This window comes from Artemia franciscana, chromosome 7, assembly GCF_032884065.1.
Source record: "Artemia franciscana chromosome 7, ASM3288406v1, whole genome shotgun sequence".
Taxonomy (NCBI): Eukaryota; Metazoa; Arthropoda; class Branchiopoda; order Anostraca; family Artemiidae; genus Artemia; species Artemia franciscana.
Window position 1 is genome coordinate 48489922 of NC_088869.1, and position 17626 is coordinate 48507547.

Sequence of the window (17626 nt, forward strand, 5' to 3'; positions counted from 1 at the left end):
AATTATCGCACCGTAATTCATTTTGATATTTCAGTTTGGCTGTTCTATTTCTAAAAACACTATGAAAAAAGCAGAGGTACATTTTAGCATGCATAGTTGGCTCAGGGACACGTCATACCGTTACTGAGGTCCCTTTCAGGCTCACCAGTTACTCCTCTAGATGGTCCTGGAGGGTCAGGCTCTGGAGGGGCTTGTCCTAGGTCAGCACGAAATAGAAAATTAACTTAATTGAGCAAATAAGAATATGTTCACGTTTCTTAGATATAAGAATAATCAGAAAGCCTCTGATATTTCATTAAAATTCGTATTTGTGTGTTCTCCATCATAATCGCAAGTTCAAAAGGTTATTAAAACTCAACAGTATTTATTTGTGAATACAAAATACAAACATTTACATCTACCGTGTAGGTTTGACATATGTGTATATTTTTTTGGACATTTGGATAATCTGAGACTGATAATTTTTATTAAGATTCATAGTTGTCCATTTTCCATGATACCAAAAGTAAGAAAGGTTGTCAAAACTAACGATATATTCATTTATGAATATGGACGACAAACATTTAGATATGTAATTTACATTGGAGATACAGAGGTATCGCCAAAACTACTAGAAAGATTTAGGTTTCCTTATGATTTAAATCATTGATAGAGCTCTAGTTTAGAGACAGGCCTGCGGAAAAAAATTAATTCTTTCAAAAAAGGATTATTATGTCATCAGATAAGACCGCTTGACGACTGGTTTTGAGATTAATATTGATTGTCATAAGAATTATAACCCTTTTTGATCTGGGGGAATCAAGATTTGAAAATTTTCTACTGGAAGTTCAAAGGTTTTTGATTGACACGTCCTCTAAGAGTCTTGGTCAGGCTAGTGAAAGGGGCATTTGTTTATACAGCTCTCAGAACTCTAATCCCTTATCCTTAGCCTACTCTCCTAGAAAATTCCCTGAAGACTGTCAAGATGCCCCTCCACCTCTTCATCTTTTGTGCCGCTAAACATATGATTGTAATCTTTTATGTTTTGTGTTATGAAGATTTTTCTGCAATAAAAAAGGGGCCAAATACATTTTTGAGGCATCGGGTGCCGCCCCCCCCTACGCAATAAACCACCGGCCCTCTTTCGTAATAGTTCATGGAAAATTATACATTAGAGTACATATTTTTACCAAACATCAAATGAATCAATTGGGTTAAATGAAGCTTTAAAATGTTTCATTTATCACACAAAGGAAAATGCCTTCAGATTTTTCTTTACTGGTAAAGTTCCTTAGCCAGTTTCCTAGTAAAGAACAATAATATGGTCAATTACGTTTCAGTCTCAGTCTTTTCTGATACTTTATGTAATTATTCAAGTCCTTGCCAGAATTAAAAGTTTTATCCGGAATTACATATTTGAACATGTCCTATTTATTTATACAGCTTAATATCCTTAGCCGTTTATAAGATTCTGAATGTTTGTAATGTTCGGGTTTTGTATGATACAACATCTCCTGAAAGCTCTAACTTAATACTGTAGTTGTTCATAAACTATCATGTGCAAAATATATGGCGCATAGAAAAAAGAACCTTCGGTTTTTTCTTCTCAGATGAGTCTAGTAAGAACGAATCACAAGGAACAAGGCAGCGAAATCATTCAAATAGGACAACATGCCCGTTATATGCAAAGTGTCATATTATCTTGTCAAAAGATGTGTATAAAATCTGCTCACATATAAAGATGCAGTTTTGCCCAAAATTATACATTTTTCGGATATTATGTTTTGTTACTTGCAAAACGACGTTGATGTAAAAATGAGCTTTCGAATAAGCCCTTATACATCTCTCTACTATAGTTCAGTGTTCCACTGGCAGGCAATGAATAAAAAAGAAAAAGAAAAAGGAGACATAACTGCGTCCCATGCGGAAAAGTAATTTTCCTTGTTGCCCAAGATAGGAGACTATAGTTTTCCCTATATGAGGCTTTCAGTTATGGAGATTCTAGTGGTACAGTTTAATTTTGATACGAACCAATTTTTGTGGAGTTTCAGGCTATTTTTCGAAATACCCATGAATTTTGTTTTAGATAAAAACATGTACTATAAAGAGGAACGAAAATAATAGTTACTAATCCTGAATTAGCTTCAAATGGTAATTCTTCCTCACTTGATAATTTTTTTTTACACATGTTTAAATTTTTGATTTGCATCGGATAGAGTTTGTTCTTTATTAAGTTACCCCTACGGGGGCAAGCATGATGTAGAAAATGTGGCATTATGTGGCTGAGTTAAGTAGGTAAGACGCAAAATCAACTGGCCATAACTAGGAGAAAACATATTACGGCACTTCTATCCCAACATGTTCATACGAAGCCACACTATTAAAAAATAAACTTTAGCACATTTCTTCTTATGTAAATCTTTATATATATCCTCGCTTACTTTTCCATATCTCTCATGAAAGTCAACAAATGAACAAAAATTGCCACATTTTGCATTTTCAAGTAGCAAATTTGCAATTCTGGCATTTCTTTTACCAAAAATCTAATTGGGGTATTACAATTTTCAAAAAATCTCGAGTGTACAGCAGTGTAAATATCTTCCCAATATAGGGGGATTATTCATGTGTTGGTGTCAAGTTTGTCTCGCTCATACGTTCTTCGAGGTGTGTTATTCGGCCTTCTCTAGTTCTTGTACCCTCTGCTTACCACTGGAGAAGCACGAACGACGGTCTGGATGCTGGTATGCGAGTCAAATAGGTCATGTACTGCTATCTTTGTTGTGATGAATTTTCTTTTTGGTTATTATGTTTGTCCAACTAGTGTTTGGCATCCTTCACAGGCAGCTATTGCGTACACAATGAGTTTTTCCGGCTCAGCGCCGTGTTTGATGCCATACACTCAATTGCGTATTTTAGAAGCGAAAGAACATGGCTAAGGAGCAAACATACAAGTAGTTTCAGATGGGGTCGGTATTTAGTCACCTCCGATCAAATCTAAGTCGTTGGAATATTGCGCTTGTCTATGCACAATGTGTACATGTATACAGTACAAGAATAAGAGTTAAATTTCCAATTCCAGGGGGAAAATTGAAAACAGTTTTTTTTATCTTTTTTTTTGTCTTAAAATATCAGGTATGACCGATGGTCTAGAACAGAAAAATATTGGTTGTATTTGCCAATACCGTGAAAATATTTCGAGACAACTAAAACTTCGGACACGGTAAGTATAGAAGGATGTAATAGATTCTTTAAAAATTTACTATCATAGGCAGCGCAATAGCGCTGCCTAAGTAAAGAGCGATGTGGGCAAAATATACTAGTTATTTATTTATTTATTTTTTCATTTAGATAAGGGAACTTCGTATCGATGGAGTCGTCGTAGAAACTTAGAAAAGGACTCATTTGATTGGAAGGGCTTATACCCTTTTTAATAGTCGAAAGTGATTGAAGGGGAGCTAACACCCCTTCTACGCCCACCATTTCCCCCGACACATCCAATAAACATATTGAAATAACCATTTTGTACAGCGTAGTTGAAAGTTCCGGAAAGAATGTCTTTAAGGATGACAACTTCCCCAGAGCCCTCAGGGCAAGGGTTTCAAGTTATATCCTGGGAGCATATAAGGTATATATAGAAAGGGTGATCGTATGAACTTCAGAAGGGGTTTATTGGATTGCTAATAAAAATTTTTAGTGCGGTTTTTGAGATTCAGAGTGATGGGAGGCTGGATAGCCCTTCCACAGCTCGCATTTTCCCGCAATACATCTGATAGAAATTTTGAGATGGCCGTTTGTTGTCGTAGAAATTTTAAAAGAGCTCATTTGATTGGAAATTGAAAAGACTAGTGGCCTTTTAAATAGCCCAAAGTGATTAGAGGGCAACTAACCCCCCTCCCTCCACTGTTCCCCCAAACCCATCCAATCCTAATTTTTAGATAGCCATTTTGTCCAACGTAATTGAAAGGCCTAGAAATTACGTCTTTGAGATTTACAACCTCCCTAGAGCCCTCAGGGCAAGGGTTGTAAGTTATGCCCTGGGGGCATATAAGGTATGTATAGAATGAGTGATCGGATAAAATTCGGAGGGGGCTCATTGGGTTGGTAGTCAGAAGTTTCAGATATCGATTTATTGTCGTAGAAACTTCGAAAAAAGCGCATTCGATTAGAATATGAAAGGGCTAGTGCTATTTTTAATAGTCGAAAGTGATTGGAGGGTAACTAACCTCTCCTCCCACACCCAACCAATCAAAATTTTGATATAGCTATTTTGTTCAACGTAATTGAAAGGTCCGGAAGTTATATCTTTAAGTATGACAAACCCTCCACAACCATCAGGGTAGTGGTTATAAGTTATGCCCTGGGGGCATATAAGGTATATACATAGAAAAGGTGATCGTGTAAAATTCGGAGGGGGATCATTGGATTGGTGATCAGAAGTTCTAGTGTCCTTTTTAAGATTGAGAGTAATAAAAAGGTGGATAACCCCCCTCACATTCTCGTATTTTAACGATCACGATCGTATTTTCAAGGGTTGTGCGTTATGTCCTGGGGGCACATAAGGTATATATAGAAAGGGTGATCTTATAAACTCCAGGGGGGGGGGGCTCATTGAATAAGTAATCAGAAGTTCTAGTGGCCATTTTAAGATTAAAAGTGATCAAAGGGCGAACTCGTATTTTACCGAAATACATCTGATAAAAATTTTGAGATGGCCATTTTTTGTTGAAGGAACTTCAACAAAAATTTCCAATCATTCGATTGGAAATCGAAAGAGCCAGTGCCCTTTTTAATAGTCAAAAGTGATTGGAGGGTAACTAACCCCCTCCCACGCCCGCCATTTCCTCAATATCCGATGGTACAATAGTAAGTATACCCGCTTGCCGTGTGAGTGCTGACCCAATGAATCCGGTGATTCCTGATAGAAAAATTAAGTTTTTCGTAAAAAATTGATTATTTTTTAATAATCGCTGCCTAAATAAATAGCGATGTGGGCACAATGTATTTTTATTATTATTATTATTTTTTAGACCAGGGCACTTAGTATCGAAGGAGTTGCCGTAGAAACTTTTAAAAGGGCTCATTAAATTGGAAACTACAAGTGCTAGTGCCCTTTTTAATAACTGAAAGTGATTGAAGGGTAACTAGCCACCCTCCCACGCCCATTATTTTTCTAAAAACATTCAATCAAAATTTTGAGATAACCATTTTGTTCAACATAGTTAAAAATCCGAAAACTATGTCTTTGAAGATGACATACCCCCCACAGTCATCAGGGCAAGGGTTGTGAGTTATGCCGTGGGGGCTATTAAGCTTTATATAGAAAGGGTGATCGTATAAACTTCGGAAGGAGCTCATTGGATTAGTACTTGAAAGTTCCAGTGTTCCCTTTGAAATTCAGAGTGATTGCAGGGTGGACACTCCTCCCCACAACTCGTATTTTACCAAAACGGATATGATATAAACTTTGAGACGTCCATTTGTAGTCGTAGAAACTTCTAAAAAGGGTTATTAGATTGAAAATGTAAGGGGCTAGTGCCCCTTTTAATAGTCGAAAGTGATTAGAGGGCACCTACCCCCCCCTCTTATGCCCACCATTTCCCAAACACATCCAATCAAAATTTTGAGATAGCCATTTTGTTCAACGTTGTTGAAAGGTCAGTAAATTATGTCTTTGAGGAATATGACCCCCCACAACCCTTAGGTTGTAAGTTGTGCCCTGGGGGCAAGTAAAGTTTGTATAGAAAAGGTGGTCGTAGAAACTTCAGAGGGGGCTCATTGGATTGGTAATCGGAAGTTAATCTATATAAGATTAAAAGTAATCGGAAATAGGATAACCCCCCCCCCCCACACTAACATCGTATTTTCCTGAAATGAATCCGATATAAAGTTTGGAATGACCATTTTTTGTTGTAGGAACGTCTAAAAGGCTCATTCGATTGTAAACTGAAAGGGCTATGGCCCATTCTAATAGTCAAAAGTGATTAAAGGGCAACTAGCCCCAGGGGGTCAAATCATCCTCGAAGACATAATTATTAGATCTTTTAACCATGCTGAAGAAAATGGCTATCTCAAAGTTTTGATCAAACTATTTCGGGTAAAACAGGGGATGGGAGGGATAGCTGCCGTCCAATTTTTTTGGTCTCTTAAAACTTTTGATTTTCGTTCAAATGAGCCCTCTCCCGATCTTCTAGGATCACTGGTATGACACGATCGCCCCTGAAAAAAAAACAACAAAATGACAACAAATAAACACGCATCCGTGATCTTGATTCTAGCAAAAAAAAAAATCTACATTTTTTTACGTAGGAGCTTGAAATTTCATTAAGATCATTTGTTTTTTATGGGTGTTTCCCCCCTTTTTCAAAAATTAGGCAAATTTTCTCAGGCTCGTAACTTTTGATTGGTAACATTAAACTCATGAATTTTATATATTTTGAATAGGCACGTAAATTAGATTTTTTTTATGTATCTATCATTGTTAAGACTGTTTCTTACAGTTTCAGTTACTATTGAGCCGCATCGCTCCTTACGTGCAGTTCGTTACCACGAACTATTTGATACACAAGTACAAGCTTTTTTTTTACAGAAAATTATGATCCCAGCAAGCAGGTACGTATCCAGGATTTTTTTCGGAGGGGGGGGGGTTAAAAAAAGTTTGTAAAAACGTATCAAAAATTGGTCTATATTCGTTTTTGATACGCTTTTACGAGTCAGACAAACGTTTCTAGGAAGGGGGTCAAACCCCCTTACCCTCCCCCTGAATCCGACCTCGCCGGCGTATTGCATTATTCAGATAAACCTTATAATTTATCAAATTTTTAGTTGATTCAACAGTTTACTTCGAAGTGGAAAATGATATCAGAATTTGTTTGAAACTGGGAGTGTTAAGGAAAGAGTCTCGCTCAAGAGTCTCGAGATCCACTTATTGATCTTCTCTTAGGTAACGTCACTCGTTTTCAATAAAGAAAAATTAAAAATTCAAATTAAATCGGTTTTAGATTACCAGGCTATAAAAAGACGAAAGAAAGACGTTCAAAGGAACTAAAATATTGCAAACATGGGAAAAAAATTGAATAGAGTGGGCTAAAAGATTATCTAAATTTTACCGCAGCCCGACAAAAAAAATGCTGATATTAAATGGAAGTTAAAGTGCTAAAGTCGACAAGGTCAATAAACATAGGACGTTGTTTTGCTGAGGACGGCCCTTGGATATAGAGTCGAAATGTTCATTTAAAGTTGCATTCCACTGTCTTATATAAACAGTTTCGCTGTTCTACTTGTTGTTAATGATGGAAAGCAAGTGTGGTCTTTTTTGCTATTTACGTAAACATAGCTTTTCAGTAAACGCTCAGAGCAATAAAAACCAACAAAAGGTAGGAGGGGGATTGACCTCTTGCCTGAATTAAAAAATAATCTTTTTTGGTGTTTTCACATAAAACATAATCGAAATACCCTCTAAAATGCCCCCTCCTCTTGATTCAACTAAGGGAAATTAGATATTCTTAGATGACTCTCTGCAGGAAGTTGAGTAGATTATTATTCTACTAAATTATCTCAGCCAATTTACGAATTTTAACTTAGTTTGCAAATATTAATGCTACTTACAATTGAGCGCAGCACCAAATAACCGTAAGGCCAACTCAGCAGAGCAAATTTCTTCTCTATCCCTTTCTGCTAAGAGTTTTATAGGTCAAGAGAGTTTCATAGGATTAATAAGACCTTTAAAGGGCTGGAGACCGATTTTTAATGGAAAACTAAAGGCGATCAGAACTTTATTTTAATTACTATTTTGGCTGGAAATTTTTTCTGAGTTAGTTCTGGTAGGGCCGAAAGCCAACTTTAAAGGATGGTGTCTTAAAATTTTCTAGGGGTGGGATCTTGACGTTCCAAAAGGCGCGATCTTAGAACAAAGTTTCCTGGAGAGTAGTTTTGATTGATCTTTTTTAGGGAACTTCAAGCCAATTAATCTTCTGTGATGAAAGGAAAAAGTTAAAAACTCGGGGAATCCACACTCCTATCACCTAAACTTTTGAAGAACTTTATAACTTTGGCCCAATTAGCGAGTATATTTATCATAATTTTTCCATTATACCGCCTTTTAGTTTTCTATTTTGACCGCTCGCGAATCGCGGGGCAAATATTTTATTTACTAGTTTTCAATCCCTTTTCAATCTATTTTCTATATAATATATATATATATATATATATATATATACATATATATATATATATATATATATATATATATATATATATATATATATATATATATATATATATATATATATATGTTTTTACGTAAAAAATATTTATCCTTATTTTTTTGTAACATCTTATGGCTAGTGATGGTCAGCGATTGTTTCGTCAAATATTCGTAATAATTTCAACTTTTTCATTGTTGTTTTTTTTCTCGCTTTACTTGTTTAGCAAAAACAAGTTTTGGAGAAGAATTGATCAGCTATAAGGGCTCCTATATTCTCAAGATATAACACCCTAATCTACAATGGTTGTTTAAAAACCACCAACATTAGCGCTCTAACTGTTATCCCTTTCTTTTAAAAATATGTCGCTGCCCTCAGCCATAATTTTCTTCAGAAATAAAAGTTCCTTTTTAATGATTTAGATAATTTTGAGATCTAATATTGAAGTATTTTCAACAAGACAAAAATCCACTCTCCTTAGGCATGGCTCTCAGGCATAAATTCCTGAGAAAAATGAAGGAAATCAAGTAATCCTGGGACGATTACTAGAGATCTTTTTTTTTTTTTTTTTTACATAAAAAGTCTTGTTATATTAGTTTGTTTCTTCAACCATCAGAATTATATAGCCTGATCATTTGTTCTGTTTATATATATATATATATATATATATATATATATATATATATATATATATATATATATATATATAAATACTAGCTGTTGGGGTGGCGCTTCGCGCCACCCCAACACCTAGTTGGTGGGGGCGCTTCGCGCCCCCCCCAAGCCCCCCCGCGCGCGTAAGTCGTTACGCGCCATAATAGTTACGCGCCATTGTAGTTGTGTCCCTATGTCCCACCTGTGAATATAGATAGATATATATATATGGTTTTAACTACGTAAAACTTGCGAATATACAACATTCTTTGCTGTCCCATTGTCTTTGCATATAAATAGATTGTCAGGTTTACCGACTCTTGAACATGCAACATATAATGGTCCATGGGAAAACAATCTGTATTCAGATCTATACCTCATGATTCTAATGATTGCCCTTGAGCTTTGTTGATGGTGATTGCTAATCGACCATTCCCTGTCCCGGTGTCCCGGTCGTCATTTACATCCCCCTGTTTCCCCCGGTGTCCCCGTTGTAGTTGTGTCCCTGTGTCCCGGTCGTCATTTATATTCCCTGTGTCCCGGGTCCCGGTCGTCATTTGTATCCCGGTGTCCCGGTCTGTATATACATTCGTTTTTTAGTTTTGTTTTTCTCCTTTATTTTTTTCCTTTTTTTTTCTTTTTTAGCTTATTTAGATTTTTAGATTTTTTAGTTTTTTTATTAGTTTTTAGTTTTTTTTTCTTTTTAGTTTTTTTGTCCCGGTCGTCATTTATATCCCCCTGTTTCCCCCGGTGTCCCCGTTGTAGTTGTGTCCCTGTGTCCCGGTCGTCATTTATATTCCCTGTGTCCCGGTCGTCATTTGTATCCCGGTGTACCGGTCTGTATATACATTCGTTTTTTAGTTTTGTTTTTCTCCTTTATTTTTTTCCTTTTTTTTTCTTTTTTAGTTTATTTAGATTTTTAGATTTTTTAGTTTTGTCCTGGTCGTCATTTATACTCCCTGTGTCCCGGTGCTTTGTTGATTGCTAATCGAACATTCCTTTTGTCCTGGTCGCTTTCTCTTTGAGTGTCGTCATTTATTTTTTTCTTTTTTAGTTCTTTTAGTTTTTACCTTTTTTAGTTTTTTTTTAGTTTTTAGTTTTTTTAGTTTTTTACCTTTTTTTAGTTTTTTTAGTTTTTTTAGTTTTTTAGCTTTTTTATTTTTTTTATTAGTTTTTAGTTTTTTTGTAGTTTTTGCCTTTTTTTTAGTTTTTTTAGTTTTTTAGCTTTTTTATTAGTTTTTAGTTTTTTTTGTAGTTTTTGCCTTTTTTTAGTTTTTTTAGTTTTTTAGCTTTTTTATTTTTTTTATTAGTTTTTAGTTTTTTTTGTAGTTTTTGCCTTTTTTTTCTCTTTGAGTGTCGTCATTTATTAGTTTTTTCCTTTTTTTTTTTTAGTTTTTTATTGGTTTTTACCTTTATTTTAGCTTATTTTTCAGTTTTTTCCTTTTTTTTAGTTTTTTTTTATTTTTTATTTTTTTTAGTTTTTTACCTTTTTTTAGTTTTTTTAGTTTTTTTAGTTTTTTAGCTTTTTTACTTTTTTTATTAGTTTTTAGTTTTTTTTGTAGTTTTTGCCTTTTTAGTTTTTTATTGGTTTTTACCTTTATAGTTTTTTTAGTTTTTTAGCTTTTTTATTTTTTTTATTAGTTTTTAGTTTTTTTTGTAGTTTTTGCCTTTTTTAGTTTTTTCAGTTTTGACGTCACCTGATCCAGTTTTTTCAGGTGACGTCACCTGACACATCCACACATCCACAGACAGACAACTTATTTTTATATATATAGATATCTATATATATAAAAATAAGTTGTCTGTCTGTGGATGTGTGGATGGATGTGTGGATGGATGTGTCAGGTGACGTCACCTGAAAAAACTGGATTAGGTGACGTCAAAACTGAAAAAACTAAAAAAAGGCAAAAACTACAAAAAAAACTAAAAACTAATAAAAAAAATAAAAAAGCTAAAAAACTAAAAAAACTATAAAGGTAAAAACCAATAAAAAACTAAAAAAAAAACTGAAAAAACTAAAAAAAGGCAAAAACTACAAAAAAAAACTAAAAACTAATAAAAAAAGTAAAAAAGCTAAAAAACTAAAAAAACTAAAAAAACTAAAAAAAGGTAAAAAACTAAAAAAAATAAAAAAAAACTAAAAAAAAGGAAAAAACTGAAAAATAAGCTAAAATAAAGGTAAAAACCAATAAAAAACTAAAAAAAAAAAAGGAAAAAACTAATAAATGACGACACTCAAAGAGAAAGCGACCAGGACAAAAAACTAAAAAAAAAGGCAAAAACTACAAAAAAACTAAAAACTAATAAAAAAAATAAAAAAGCTAAAAAACTAAAAAAACTAAAAAAAGGTAAAAAACTAAAAAAACTAAAAACTAAAAAAAAACTAAAAAAGGTAAAAACTAAAAGAACTAAAAAAGAAAAAAATAAATGACGACACTCAAAGAGAAAGCGACCAGGACAAAAGGAATGTTCGATTAGCAATCAACAAAGCACCGGGACACAGGGAGTATAAATGACGACCAGGACACAAGTAAAAAAAAAAATTAACAAAACTAAAAAGAAGGTAAAAACTACAAAAAAACTAAAAAGAAAAAAAAACTAAAAACTAATAAAAAAACTAAAAAATCTAAAAATCTAAATAAACTAAAAAAGAAAAAAAAAGGAAAAAAATAAAGGAGAAAAACAAAACTAAAAAACGAATGTATATACAGACCGGTACACCGGGATACAAATGACGACCGGGACACAGGGAATATAAATAACGACCGGGACACAGGGACACAACTACAACGGGGACACCGGGGGAAACAGGGGGATATAAATGACGACCGGGACAAAAAAACTAAAAAGAAATAAAAACTAAAAACTAATAAAAAAAACTAAAAAATCTAAAAATCTAAATAAGCTAAAAAAGAAAAAAAAAGGAAAAAAATAAAGGAGAAAAACAAAACTAAAAAACGAATGTATATACAGACCGGGACACCGGGATACAAATGATGACCGGGACCCGGGACACAGGGAATATAAATGACGACCGGGACACAGGGACACAACTACAACGGGGACACCGGGGGAAACAGGGGGATAACCTGACAATCTATTTATATGCAAAGACAATGGGACAGCAAAGAATGTTGTATATTCGCAAGTTTTACGTAGTTAAAACCATATATATATATATATATATCTATATTCACAGGTGGGACATAGGGACACAACTACAATGGCGCGTAACTATTATGGCGCGTAACGACTTACGCGCGCGGGGGGGCTTGGGGGGGGCGCGAAGCGCCCCCACCAACTAGGTGTTGGGGTGGCGCGAAGCGTTATAGCTCTCTCATTTTTCCTTGATTAAAACAAAGCATGTGAAGAGAAGATATATTTTGCAACGATCTCACTTTCTAGCAAAGGTAATTGAGAGTAGAGCAAGCTGCATATCCTCTCAGAAGAAAGAATCGTTGGTAGAAAGAACAGATCTGCACTTTCTTTTTATCTTGTTAACAGACCCAGCAATGCGCCAAGATGAAAAATGAAATCACCAATGGAAAATATACTTTTTCTGCTTGATGTAGATTAGCTTTCCCTTTTCTGTGACAGAAAGGAAGGTAATGTTTGCTCGGTGACTGTTCATTCGGAAAATGTGGTGAATCTTCCTTTGGTTTCCAGGTTTTTTCGTCGTAATTTTTACTTCTTTCCGTTTTCCTTATACTACCATTTGGCTCCTTTTGAAGCCATTATTTGACACAGCTATACTTCTGAGAAGATGGTATTGCAAGATCCTAAGATGGTGATGTGTTTATTTAGCTTCGCGCTCAAAACGAAAGGGCCGATAATTCTTATGTATTTTCACAGGATATCAAAAATAAGATTTTTGAAGTTTTTGTTGGAATATTTATCCAAAATTACATTTTGAAAACAGTTTCTGTAAGTGATAAATTTTGGGGAAATACATTCTAAGTATTTCAAGAACCAAATAATATACGAGACAGATTGAATAATATAGACGGATATTAATAAGATAGATTGAACCAATGGATACAACTTGGTGGGTCTGAGGGGTAGGTAATTGTTTTATATTTTAATAATACAGAGAATCTTATCGCGTTTTATAAAAAAAAAATATTAAGTATCGCCATTTGACTTAGTGACATCAAGCGGCTGTAGACAATGGAAATAAGCCTAGTTCAAATTAAAATAAAAAAGAAAAAAAGAGAAAAAAAATCTAGACTTCTACAGCCCTTTACAAAATCAAAATATCACCTCTCAGTAAACTACCGATGTCTTCATATTTTAGATTTTGGCCCAACATTTTGACCAGAACAATATGGCTCAAATGTGGTCAACATCTTATATGATAAAAACAGCGTTCTGCTTAAGGCATCGAATATCGTTAGATGTCAGATTTTAAGATCTTACTCACATGCAATCATTTTTTAGTTTCTGAGCACATTGTTGTGATTTCTACAACTTAATTATTATAAATAAATGAGAAACAGAAAAATTTAAATCAAAGGGGAAGTTTTTTCAAGAGAGTGTAGAATATCGTACAAAATTAAAAAGAAAATAACAATCTCTTTGTTCTTACACTAAAATATAGCTTAAAAAAATTCAGCCTAAATTTATAAAATGTGGCCTGTCGGTGACTGCTCCCCAACTTAAGAAAACACTCTTTATTTTGAGGTAGATATTCTAATATAGATTCATTGACCTTTGAAGCACTGATATAAAGACCACACGTTTCAATATGTTTATTGCTTATTTTAAAGCCCAAGTTGAACCTCAGCGTAAATAGCGAGGAAAATCGGGCAATGGCTGTCCTATTTAGGACAAGTTCCCCTTATTTCTATCTTTTAATATCTTTCTTTACTTTCACGAGAAAAAACAATAGTCACCACACAGCCCTAGCCCTACTTTCTTTTTAAGTTACTTTTCCAACCTGAAGTGTGTTTGGATGCTTATTTAACTTAGGAATCAATGCTGCAATGCGTAGTAGGGTGTCAAAAGTTTTAAAATCAATAGCCGGCATATAAATAGTGTAAGATTAAAGTTTAGAAGGAACGTGGGTATTATGCAGCGTATAAAACTCGTTTTGCCTCTGGAAGTTATGCGTTCTATTTATTTTGCTCTTGTTCATTCTTACCTAAATCACTGTCCAGTTAGTTAATTGAATACTTTCTGATCAAATTTAGTTCCGCTTCAGAGACAACAAAAGTAGGGCGCTTCCTATTTTAAAAGGTTTTCTTCCTTCCCCAGCGTCTTTCCCCAGTAAGTCCTCTTCAAAGAGTGTATATTGTTTTTTGAGTGTAATTCGTTATTGCTCAAGGTTAAGCATAACCTCCTGGATCTGCCTCATTTCTTTTCTCTTGGTTTGTTCCCAGTTGCTGTACCATCTTTTCGTGTAACTCGCAATATACGCAAACCTCGCCAGCCATTGATAATTTCACAGAAGTGTTGTTTTTCTCTAGGAAATAGTGTTGTTGCTGCATGCAACCGATACGAGTTCTATCGATTTTGATGTACCCTTTGTGATTTCAAAAATTAGATAAAAATCACCCCTATTGGATAGTTATTATTTATTTATTGCCTTGTTTTGGGTGTTTCTCCCAAGTCTTGATTTTCCTCTTTGTGGAGTGTTTGCTGTGGCTTGGGGAGTATTAACCTTACGTCTATTGATTTTTCTTTCTTCTTATTTATTTTTTTTGGCATTTTTTCAATTAGATTGAATATCTATTTATTTCCTTACTTTTTTGCCTTTGTGCAAAACGAACTGTTCTCGCTACCAGATATTTGTATCTTTAGTATGTTATGTATGTGTGATTGAAATGTAAATGAACTTAAATATGAAATTGTTTAACAAATTGTTCAAATATGAATTGGGTAACAAACTGTGTGTGAGGAGTGAATCGTGCTAATAGTAAGTGAAACGCTAAAAAACAAGAATTTTGGCATTATTACATGTGCCACGTTTACTCCGATTATTCAGGACAGTTTTCAATATACTTAGTTATAATAAATAATAACCAAAAGATCAGGCAATTTAATAATTTATGTGGTGCATGGCAATCTAAACTACTTTATCATATTGCGGGATAGTTACAGATACTGCTATTTTTTCTCTGGGTACTTTAATGAATTGACAGCAGTTTGGCAACGCGAGTGTGGTGCTCATGTTGCATGGTGCTAGCACATTAACAAGTATATGTTTGTCTCAGTTCTTTCTTGGCCTCTATCATTATTTTTATGTAATTCAACATTTTTCTTTGAGTTTACGGCTAGTGGGCCTACGAAAACCCCCATAGACGACAGCCCTGTATTTCATATTTTATAGTTTTAAATTTAATCCATTAATTTTCAAAGTATTGTCATAAACTGCAAATATTTCAAAATTTGCATTGGTTTCTTCAAAGCACAAGTTGAACCTTAGCCTAAATAGTAGGGGATTTGGTAAATTGCTGTCTTCACATATAAAATTTTGTTTGTTATGTTATTATTTGTTTGTTTCATTATGTGTTTCAACATAGATACTTACTTTCATGAAATACACTTTTTTTTTATAATTAACCACCCCGCAGCCCTAACCTGCTCCTCTTTTGAATTGGTTTTTGTGTTTTATGTGTTTGGTAGCTTATTTTACTTTAGAAATCCATTACCTAGCAAACAGTCAACCGTTAAACTCAAAATCTAGACTTTTACACATTATTGTTCTGACCTAAATTGAGTGTCTTTTTCCCTTTCCTTTCTAACCTGGCTGACTTTTATTAGGTTATAAGAATTTCTTCGAGGAAGTCGTTTAAAAACAATAATCAGTCAGAGTATATGGTGCAAAAGTCATTTCTTTCTATTTAGTTTTCATAATAGCTTTATTTTTCCTGCAAATTCAAGTAACGATTCTGAGGCTTTGAGCATTCAGGGCCATTTACGTAGATAAAGAATTAGCAACTTTTTCTTTTCAAGACAATAAACCGAAACAGTTTCGTGAGCATCGAGCAGTCATTTGGGAATTATTTTCTTGTCATGACGCAAGATCTTTCTCGTAAAAATTCGCATAAAAAAACAGAATTAAACCAAAAGCCGTTTGTAGACAATTCAGCCATCCTTGGAAAATTCTTCACTATACCATTTTTTTTTTTTTCTCCTACTATTTTCCAACGTTTACAGAAACAGATTTTGACGGGTGAACATATATTGTGGTTGTTGACTGAAAGATGTCGTAATTGAAATTTTCATAGATCAGTGGTAGTTACCAAGAGCTTGCTAACCTGTCATACCGTTCGTCGTAACAAACTGTAAGTAAGGAGCGACTCGGCTCAATAGTAACCGAAACTCTAAACACGGAATTTTGACATCAATAGATATATTAAAAGAATCAGCTCATTATGCTGATTCCAAATATATAAGATTTATCAAGTGTTAACCAAAGCTGTTAGCTCTTTAAAAAAGCTTCCTTTTCTAACTAAACGGCCACTGTGTTTCAGTAGCCGTTAAAAAAAGGGACAAGCAGTCAAACTTTAGCGTAAAGAGCAAGGTGTTGAGGAGGGGGCAGCCTTTCATATGCGGAATAATTTCTGTTCTTTTTGAGTTTTGATGTTGCTCCTTATTTTCAGTGAAAAAAAAACTGTTTTTATTATTATTTAATTCTTAAAGAAAGGAGCAGTAGGATAGAAATCATGAATAGAAATATAATTTCTGTTCTATGTAATTTCTGTTGTATGTATATTAAATATTGTTTAATAGACATAATTAAAGTAGGATAGAAAATGAATTATCCTGCTGATTAGCTCTTTGAGAACGTTTTAACAAAAAGTTTTTGACAATTTTTTCAGAAGTTTGGATATTTAGGATACGGGCTTTAGGAATGGCGGGTGACAATGCGTGTGTTTGGGTATCTATGCTCATTGATTACGATTCACACATGGTATTCAAATTTTATGTATTACATTCTCTATTTTTCTAATATACCAATAGCATTTTTCCAGGTTTCATTACTGGGGCTTATTTATTTACTTTGTTCTAATGCCCCTCTCTGTGAAACAATTGTAGGGAATCCTTCGGTGATAACAATAAATAGATAAAAAGAATGGACATTTTATGCTGATTCTAAATATATAAATGCCATTAAGTTTAATATTACCCATCAAAAGCTACAAGCCTGAGAAAATTTGTCTGATTTTCGAAGAAGTCGGGAAACACCCCCAAAAAGTCACGGGATCATAATTAAAGTCTCACCATTATATTCAACGTATCCAAGAATCCTATTGTAGTGGTTTTAAGGCCCCATATGAAAAATATAGGAATTTAGAAATTTTTGCCAGAAGATAGACCATGGATGCGTATTTATTTTTTTCTTTGTTCTTCCTTAGGGTGATCGCATCAATCTAATGGTCCTAAAGACCAAGAGAGGGCACAGTTGGACGGAAATTAAAGTCCTAGTACCCTTTTAAATGACAAAAAATAGAGAACAAGTAGTCCCCCTCCCACGCCCTTTATTCCACAAAGTCATATTATACAAATTTTGAGATAGCCTCAAAATTTGGACAAGACCCACCAAAGTCCCCCACAAGTAAGGGCTATAGGTTATGAAATTCGCCCTTTGTTTACATACAGTAGCCTATTTTTTATTGGGAAGTATACAGACATTTTTCAGGGAGAGGGAGAATTTCTGTGCAGGAATTTTCTTCGGGGAGAATTTATTGGTGGAGGAGGGGATTTTCCGAGAGTGAGTTTTTCGGGGAAAATTTTACACGGGGGAAAATCCTAGTTTTTATATACGAAATTCGTTTTAATCATTTTGC

At 34.2% G+C, this 17626-nt stretch overlaps 1 protein-coding gene across 13 annotated transcripts in view; it reads right to left on the reverse strand.

The window, feature by feature from the left end:
- Positions 1-17626, reverse strand: part of LOC136029401 (protein turtle homolog B-like) — a 327014-nt gene that overhangs the window by 24092 nt on the left and 285296 nt on the right. For 5 of the 13 annotated variants that reach the window (XM_065707755.1, XM_065707756.1, XM_065707754.1 and 2 more), the window contains one exon: positions 119-223. The exons of 2 other annotated variants lie outside the window; for them this stretch is intronic. In XM_065707755.1, coding sequence (XP_065563827.1) covers positions 119-223 — 105 coding nt within the window. The remainder of the gene's footprint in view (positions 1-118; positions 224-17626) is intronic. 6 more of the 13 variants (XM_065707758.1, XM_065707765.1, XM_065707766.1 and 3 more) reach the window with 3 other exon arrangements.